General features: G+C 47.0%; 1 protein-coding gene across 1 annotated transcript in view; it reads left to right on the top strand.

The window, feature by feature from the left end:
• Positions 1–8,783, top strand: part of vps13c (vacuolar protein sorting 13 homolog C) — a 99,797-nt gene that overhangs the window by 62,083 nt on the left and 28,931 nt on the right. Inside the window, exons 56-63 of the mRNA XM_008302577.1 lie at positions 326–481; positions 564–828; positions 918–1,078; positions 1,172–1,293; positions 6,981–7,278; positions 7,409–7,798; positions 8,328–8,432; positions 8,574–8,752. Of these exons, the coding sequence (XP_008300799.1) occupies positions 326–481; positions 564–828; positions 918–1,078; positions 1,172–1,293; positions 6,981–7,278; positions 7,409–7,798; positions 8,328–8,432; positions 8,574–8,752 (1,676 nt within the window). The remainder of the gene's footprint in view (positions 1–325; positions 482–563; positions 829–917; positions 1,079–1,171; positions 1,294–6,980; positions 7,279–7,408; positions 7,799–8,327; positions 8,433–8,573; positions 8,753–8,783) is intronic.

Below are 8,783 nucleotides of genomic sequence, written 5' to 3'. Positions count from 1 at the left end.
CAGTGCAGCATGTGTCTCCCATAACACAGTGAACTCACAGCAACAGACTCAGAACAGATCCCACCACAGACTGGCCAGCTGGAGGTTCAGACAGTTCTACTTCCTTCATGTCAGTAACAACTGTGTTGGTGAATCTCCAAAAACAATTAGACTATGTATTTCCCCTCATTCTCCAGAACAAATGGCAGTTTAAGTGAATAAGCTGTGAGCTGCATGATGTGCAGAGTAAATCTAGTCCTGGTGCCACTGCACAGCCGTAGGGCTTCCTCTAGTCTGGACGTCCACCTGATTTAATCTGCTCAACTTACTGCTGCTGCTCTTGCAGATGAAGACAAACCCGGTTCAGGACAAGAGTCCTGTTCACGGAGATGACTTTGTATTTCTTCCTGAACCTCGCACTGCCATCCACATCTGCTCCAAAGACACCATGAACATCACCGTCTCCCAGTGCAGCCTCTGTGTCTTCCACAACCTCGCCAAGGTACAACACCTCCGACACCTTTTGCTTTGCAGGATTGACAGCACCTTGTAAATGTCGCCTTCCTGTGCTGTGTGTTGATCAGGCGTTCTCCGAGGGCACAGCCGCCACCTTCGATTTGTCACTGAAGGAGAAGGCTCCCTTCACCATCAGAAACGCTCTAGGGATTTCCCTCATTGTGCAGCACAGCGCCAACTTGAGGCCGGTGGGATCTGCGGCACAGGGAAAACTCCACGAGCTGTCAGTGGATCAGAGAATGGACCTGGAGCACTCCGTGTTCGAGCCGTCATCCAGAGGCAAACTGTCGGCGCTGCAGCGGCAGGAGAGCTGCCTGTTCAACCTCACCATCGGTCAGCAGCCTCACCTTCTGGCTCTGTGTTCGCTGTTTGCGCTGCATGAAGCTGCCGTCTGTGAGTAACGCCGTGTCTCTGACCTGCAGTGCCCTCTGGATACAGTGAAATCTCCAACATCGCTGTGGACAAACCGGGTCGACGTCTCTACAACATCCGCGGTCCAATGCTCCAGGAGGCCGTCTCCGTCCTGCTGCAGATCGACGCCACTGAAGGCAATAAGGTCATCACCGTCCGCTCGCCGCTGCAGGTTAGAGCCTCAAACACTCAGTCTGAACACGCTGTCGTGAGAAATGAAGAGCAGAGCATATCACCACAGTACTGCCTGACTTTGTGTTTTCAGATAAAAAATCACTTCTCGGTGCCGTTCACCATCCTGAAGTACTGTCCCACATCCAAGACTCTGCAGAGCGTCGGAGAAGCTGAACCTGAGACAGAGTTTCATGTCACCTTAGAAACATACAGGTAGAATCACACCACCTCCACCTGACATACAAACACCTGTTTGCTAGCATGCAGCACCTTCATATGCTGCCTGCTAGTCCAGTTTTATAGGGTTCGGGTTAGCGCAGTCACAGCACACGTCATCACACAGCCTGAACAAATGAAGCATTCAAATGTTGAAACAAGTCTAAACAGAGAACCAACAGTCCCGAGCAGCCTTTGGACTCCCTCTGAGCAAGCGGATGGCAATGGTGAGAAGGAGCGGCTGGAGGTCAGAGACGTGAAACTCCGGATGCAACAATTCAGTGTGTTTCAGTATTAGATGCTCAGAGTGGCGGTCTGTCAAGTGGCAGCATAGAAGAACAGCTCTAAGACAGCACACGGACCCGACACATCCAGCCAACTGGAAAGTACCTGAAGCACCGAACAGAAAAACTGCTGAAGCTCATGTTGAGTCCTGGAAAAATAAATTCTGAAAATGAATATGTTGAGTTTAGGGGAGCTTTCAAGGCGGTTTGGGTCTGCGGTCCAGGGGCCTCATTTATCATCAGTGTGTAGAAAAGCTTCTGTATTCTGTCGTGCACATGAAATGTAGAGAGTGTAAGTCCAGAAACATCCGTATCTATCAAACGAGCGTACGGGGTCGTAGCACATCAGTGCTGATAAATCCCACTGGTTCTTAACCTCCGTGCTCGAGCACGTTGCCTTCAGGAACGCCTCCACATCACCATATAGGGCAACAACACGCCTCTTTATAAGCAAGTGAAGGTTTATTTTTTCCTCACCTGTTGTCATCATCGTGGCAACAGGGCTTGTGGTTTGATGTTAAGCTCAGCGCGAAAAAATGCATCACAGCCCATAAAAGAGAACTGATGCAACTGGAGGAGGACGAGTTCATGCCAACGTCCACCCAGTGGATAACCCTGATCACTGCAGATGACATGTTTAATAACCAGACTAAGTCCAGCTGAAACATCTCCACTCTGTGACACTCACCAATAAGCCAGCCGTCCTCAGCAGCTCCTGCTTGGAGACCCACAGAACTGTTCTGCTCAATGACTAAGTCGTGTTCCTCCAGGCCGCCGGCAACAACGTTGGATAGCCACAAATGTGCAGAGCAGATTATCAGTACGTTGGGTGAATGAAACCCTTTTCTATTTTTGTGGTTTTCTTTTTATTTGACAGAGCAAGTCAGTCCCATTTACATTACATATCATTTCTGAAATGTTGCAGACATTCAATACAAGAATGGGAATGTCCTCCTCTATGTTGCTTTTTCAACGTCTTCCATCATTAAATCACTCATTTATTAAGATAACCACGAACAGAACCAGGGAGCTTACTCTGTCATTGAAAAAAGTAGTCAAATGAAAAAATGAAGAGAGCAGGTTGTATGAACGGGCGCTTCAGGTGAACTCAGACCTTGTCCATGCTCAGTCCACTTTGTCAGATCGGGTAAACTTTCCCATCACGTAAACCTCGTGTACAACATCAGTCCATTCTTCAGTAGTGGGCGGCTCAACGTTCAACCTTTTTCTTCTGTTTTTTTTACTTGCTACCAGCAACATACCAAGTAATTCCTTTTCATTAATATTCCAGCTTCCACGTGGTAAGTCACCCAGTACATAGGTTCAGATGCAGTGTTTCTATGTTCATGGATCCGTTTCCAGTAAGTTTTAAGGACCTGGCAGTGCCAGAAGATATGGAAGTGATTGGCTTCATTAGTCCCACAAAGTCTCCAGGAAGCAGCTTCCCTGATGTCGTTTCTGGATGTGTTACAAAAGATCTACTCATGTTTTGCAGCAGAACTCTCTCCATGTGTTTGACCCGGTGCAGGTCTGCTGTTGCTGGCATACGTTTTCCCAACTCTGAACAGAAATCAGCATGTTTCCTTCTCTTTCCCTTTTCTTTCTTATGTAGCCTGTGCTGCATTTTGAGCTTTGAGAATGCCATTATACAGTCTAGATATAATTTTGTTACCTGATCCGGACTTTAGTAAGTAATGAATCCCAGTTCCCCTTTTCCGAGGCCTCTTTAAGATTTTGATTAAAATAATGTCGGACCTGCAAGCATCTGAAAAAGTAGTCTCTGTCCAACCCGTGTTTTTTCTTTGGAGCTTCAAAGCTCTGGAATGCTCCTTTGTGAAGGAAAGAACAATAATTTATTGTGTCTTAAATCTGTCATCATATTTTTTGGTGTGAACTCTGAGTCACCATCTTAGAATTTGGATAAGTCTCCTAACTTGCACATTTTCATGATTTCCTGCCAGGATTTCAGGAGAATGTCTGACGTGGGGTCGTCTGAAGATGCCAGTTCGCGCTGCAGTTTATAGTGTGTTAGTAGGGCTGTTACTGGTGTTCCTTTTACTGGTTTCCTTCCAGCCAGCCATGCATGTTGGTGAACACAGGCAAACTGGTGGCCTTAGCTGGGCATTTCTGTAAGCACGGTAGGCCTTTCTTTCTTTAACTGTAGTGTTTTGCATTTAATCCTGGCCTTTTTCCCATGCCATAAATGTCTTGATATTAATCTGTCCCATTCCAAGAACTGTTTGTGTGGCATGTGGACTGGTGGACAGTGAAGAAGGTGAAGAATATTCACTCTACCTGACTCAGTCCTGGAGTATAAAGTCAAAGTGGGAAAGACGTTCCCTCTTTGTGTATCTAACTTAATTGTTGAACTTAAAGCTCCATAGTTGGCATCAAACAGTTTGGAAAAGTCCTTATTTAATATTATGATGTACTATGCAGTCCAGTTCCACTTGTGACGGTTCCTAATCTCATCTGGAGGGTCATAGTTAAATCTAAGTACCTGGGTTTTACTGACATTCATTTTGTACCCTGAAAGTCAGCCCCACTCTTTGAACATATCCATCATTTTTGTGAGTGTTTGTGTAGGTTGTGTTAAACTTACCAATAAACCACCAGCGAATAGGCCCAGTTTCTGTTCCCCAGATGTCATTGTTACCGTTCATGTCAGACTTCTGTCGTATCCATTGACTCAGAGGCTCTAGAAACAGAGTGAAGAGGAGTGGGGATGAAAGGCATCCTTGTCTCTTTCCTCGTTCCAGAATGAAAGGCTTGCTCAGACCTCCATTAATCTGAATCTTAGCCGTTGGTTTATCGTATAGAGCTGCGAATGTGTCACTTTCAGTTCTCTGAATACTTTATGTAAAAAGGACCATCTCACTGAATCAAACGCTTTTTCTGCTTATCGTAACCAATTTTTGTTGTGAAATATATGTCATGCATTGTTTTCCTGATGACACCTGTCTGGTCTTTGTGTATCGGTTCTGGTAGAATAGGTTCCAGTATTTTGATCACATAGAGGTACACAGTTGAGAATCAACATTCGCACGCCTACAGGACGGTCATTCCCACACTCCAATCCATCTTCCCCTTCTTGAGGAATAGTAGAGACTATGGCCTCTCTCCATGAGGGGCAGTTGTTTTCTCTTCAAGCACCCAATTAAATGCCTGTAACGGTGTTGGGACTAATGGCTCGTGCATTGTTTTGTACTATTCTGAGGTGAAAGCATCTGCTCCCGGAGACTTTCCCCCGTCAGCCTCCCAGTTGCTCATTGTACTACCTCTTTTGTTATTTTGGCAATCAGTATTTCATTTTATTAATCTGTGTAACGGAGATAGAAAAGCATCGATCAGGTGATCGTCCTTCATTTGCACCTGGTACTACAGTATTTTATAATCTTTTTCAAGCCACTCCTTAATCTTTTCTGGATTAGTTTCTGTTACATTTGTCGTGGGATGTCTTATTTGGTGTATGGTTCTCTCAGCTTGTTGTTTCCGTAGCTTCTGTGATAAGAGTTTTGATGATTTAGTCCCGTAGTGATGTTGTTTTGTAAAAAGAAGCTTCTTTTCTATGTGTTGTGTGTGTATTTCATCTATTTCTTTTCTTAATTGAGAAATTTTAGATTTAGTCCCATCTTGTAATGTTTGTGATGCTCCTTTTGTAGTTTCTTCAGTTTATCCTCCAAGTTTCTGAGTTTTAATTGAGTGGAGGATTTTTGCTGGAGGAAATAACTATGAACTAACTAACTGTCCCTCCACACATCCACAATTCCTAATTCATTCATTAAATTGCTGGTTTTGTTTACGAATATGTTTTTTTGCCATCTGATTTTCCATTTGATGAGTCCTTTTTTGGGTTTAGCTGAACATTAAAGTCACCACGGCATGTGACGATCCCTGGACTTCTTGTGGTCACCAATTCAAATATATACTTATAACAGCACCAGTCGCTCCCAGGAGGGCCGTACACTCCTGATCAAAATCGTAAGACCAGTTAAAAAATTTCATGAATTTGCATTTTGCACTGTTGGATCTTAGGAAGGTTCTAAGTAGAGCTTCAAAATGCAAAAAGAAGAAACGGGAACAAGAGACCAGAAGCTGTGAGCCGGCAGTTTATTGAAAACAATAATTTAACTCCAACAGGCTGCTCATCAGCTGATCAACAGTTTGAGACCACAGCTCCAAAAAAACCCAAAACCTCCTCAAACAGACGTTAAAGTGTCAAAAACTGAGCCAGTAATGAGCAGCTCCACCGTTAGTGTTGATCACTTCAGAAGTTGGTTTTGGCATGCTTGATGCAAGTGTTTCCAGAAGGCTGGTGGGAATGTTGCTCCAAGTGGTGGAGATGGCTTCATGAAGGGCTTCCACTGTCTGGACCTGATGTCCATGTCTGTAAACTTCCCTTGCCATCCATCCCCACATGTTCTCAGTTGGATTAAGATCAGGGGAACATGCAGGATGGTCCAAAGAGTGATGTTGTTCTCCTGGACAGAGGTCTTGGTCAGACGGGCGTTGTGAGTTGGAGCGTTGTCCTGCTGAACCTCCCCGGTCAGTACCACACAGACGAGGCCCTCAGTCATGAGGCAACATCTCCACATGGCCAGCTGCTGTTTGACGCCCTGCACAACCTGGAGCTCCATTGTTCCACTGAAGGAAAGTCCAAACGGGCAGTTCTGTGTGAAGCAGACGTGGCCTTTGAAGACGTTTGTTTTTGAAGCCCTTCCTTCACAGATGCCATCGGATGGTCACTGGGCTGCAGTCAGCACCAGTCATGGCCTGAATCTGGGACGAGGATCGGCCCGTGTCTTACGGACAGCCATTCAGATCCTCCGGCTCGGCGCCGGTGAGATTTTTTTGGGTCTACCACTTGATTTTTTTGTTCCATAACCCTGAGGATCTTTTAAGAAATGCTAAATGACTGTCTTACTGCGTCCAGCCTCAGCAGCGATGGGCCGCTGTGAGAGGCCTCGTTCATGCAGCTCAACAATCCCACCACGTTCAGAGACGCTGAGCTGTTTGCCTTTGCCATCAAGAGATCTTCACAGAGTGATTACTTGACAGGAAATGACATGGAATCCAAATTTTTGCACAGATTTTGGCTCGCTATGCGGCCATCTCGGTGATGTTCCGACCAGAAGTTGAAACTCTTTTCTGTTAACATTTAAATTAGTTTAGTGATGCTGCTTTGATTGCGATGTGGCTGCAGTCTGTGGCTCCACATATGTTTGGGAATCCAGCAACGGCGCACAGTTACGCACAGTCCTAGGTACACGTACAAGTTGATAAATTCCATACTTTGCGTAGGAATGTTGGTACGCACTGATGATAAATGAGGCCCCAGGTGAGCAGTTTCAGGTGTTCAGGCCGTGTAACAGTGCAGTCATATCTCCCTCTGTTGTGTAGGTGTCAGCTGTTTGTGCGTCCAGCGGGTCACCTGGATGGTCAGTACAGTGCGTCCTCCACCTGCGTGGCCTGGAAGGAGCAGGTGCACCGCAGCACCGAGGTGCGTTCACTGCTGCAGTGTCCTGCATGCGACAGCAGCCTTCTGCCGCTGATGGTCAACACGCTGGCCGTCCCTGACAACCTGCGACACATCGCCAGCCATGGGGAGGAGGACTGGGACCCCGCCTACGTCATACACCTGCACCCTGTGGCGACACTACGCAACCTGCTGCCTTACACCGTCCGCTACATGATGGAGGTACGACAACCCAATGCATTCATTTATTCAGCACACCTGTCTTACCTGATGTCACCTGGTCTCACCTGGTCTGACCTGATGTCACCTGGTCTCACCTGGTCTGACCTGATGTCATCTGGTTCTCCCTTAGAGCTCAGCAGACTCCTTTGAGCTTCAGGAAGGCAGCACGTCAGACCTCCTGAATGCTCGTGTCTCTGGTGAGATCATGTCCCTGGTGCTGATGAGGTATCAGGGTCGCAACTGGCACGGACACGTCCGGATCGAACCGGATATGCCAGAGTTCTTCGCTTTGTGTCTCACCTGCGACACGGACATCAACATGACGGTGGATGTGAGCGTTCACGTGAAGAGGACGGCGGGCCGCCTGCTGCTGTCCCTCTTCAGCCCGTACTGGATCATCAACAAGACGTCTCGAGTGCTGCAGTACCGATCCGAAGATGTCAGCGTCAAACACCCGGCTGACTACCGAGACATCGTCCTGTTCTCCTTCAGGAAGAAGAACCTGTTCAGCAAGAGCAAGGTGAGAAACCCAGACAGGTTCAGATCAAACAGGAGAACATGCAGATGGGTTTGTTTCTACATCTGTGTTCAGCATGTCACCCATCAGCTGAGTTCATTTAGATACGTTTCTCCTGCTGGTTTGGTGCCATGACGGTATCCAGAGTCACCGTGACGGTATCCAGAGTCACCGTGACGGTATCCAGTCAGCCAGCCCTTTGTTTGGTGTCACAGGTGGCGTAAAGGGAGACAGTTGTGTGTCTGAGGTACAGCGTTGTCCTTAGACCCAACACAACGTTTGGTGTTTTGGGCTTTGTATCCACATTTGTGGCTGAACCTGAATATTTTGGTCGGGTTGCACCTTTATTTTAAGGATTTAACAGTTTTTCTGTCGCTGTGTGACAAACTGTGAATCAGATGAGAAACATCCGTTTGTGTCTTTGGTCTCAAACACAGAAGCTGATTTGATCATCCTCTGCGTTGTGTCGCGCTTGTCGTTGTCGCAGCAGTTCAGGCTGTTGTGTTGCTGACAGCAGTGTTGTGTGTTACAGATTCAGTTGTGCGTCTCCACCAGCTCTTGGTCGGATGGTTTCTCTCTGGACACGGTGGGGAGTTATGGCTGCGTCCGCTGTCCTGCCAGCAACATGGACTTCTTGGTATCTGGTTCAGTTGATCTCCGACATTTTGTGTTCCTCAGTCAGATGTTGACCTTTAACAGAACTGTCCTGACTTTGCTGTTGTGGAGTTTCACCTGCGTTGTTCTTAAATCAAATGGCCGTCACTCTGGTTGTGTCCAGGTGGGCGTCAGCATCCAGATGAGCAGCTTCAACCTGACCCGGATCGTCACCATGAGTCCATTCTACACTCTGGTCAACAAGTCCGCTTTTGAGCTGGAGGTGGGAGAAGTCATCAACCCAACATCCATCAGGTGGCACTACATCTCCTCCACCGAGGTGAGACCCAACAGACAGAACCAGTCGGCAAACAACAAAACTAGACCCCAAACT

This window comes from Stegastes partitus, unplaced genomic scaffold, assembly GCF_000690725.1.
Source record: "Stegastes partitus isolate 25-593 unplaced genomic scaffold, Stegastes_partitus-1.0.2 Scaffold1840, whole genome shotgun sequence".
Classification (NCBI taxonomy): Eukaryota; Metazoa; Chordata; class Actinopteri; family Pomacentridae; genus Stegastes; species Stegastes partitus.
This window is presented reverse-complemented; position numbering and strand designations above follow the sequence as displayed.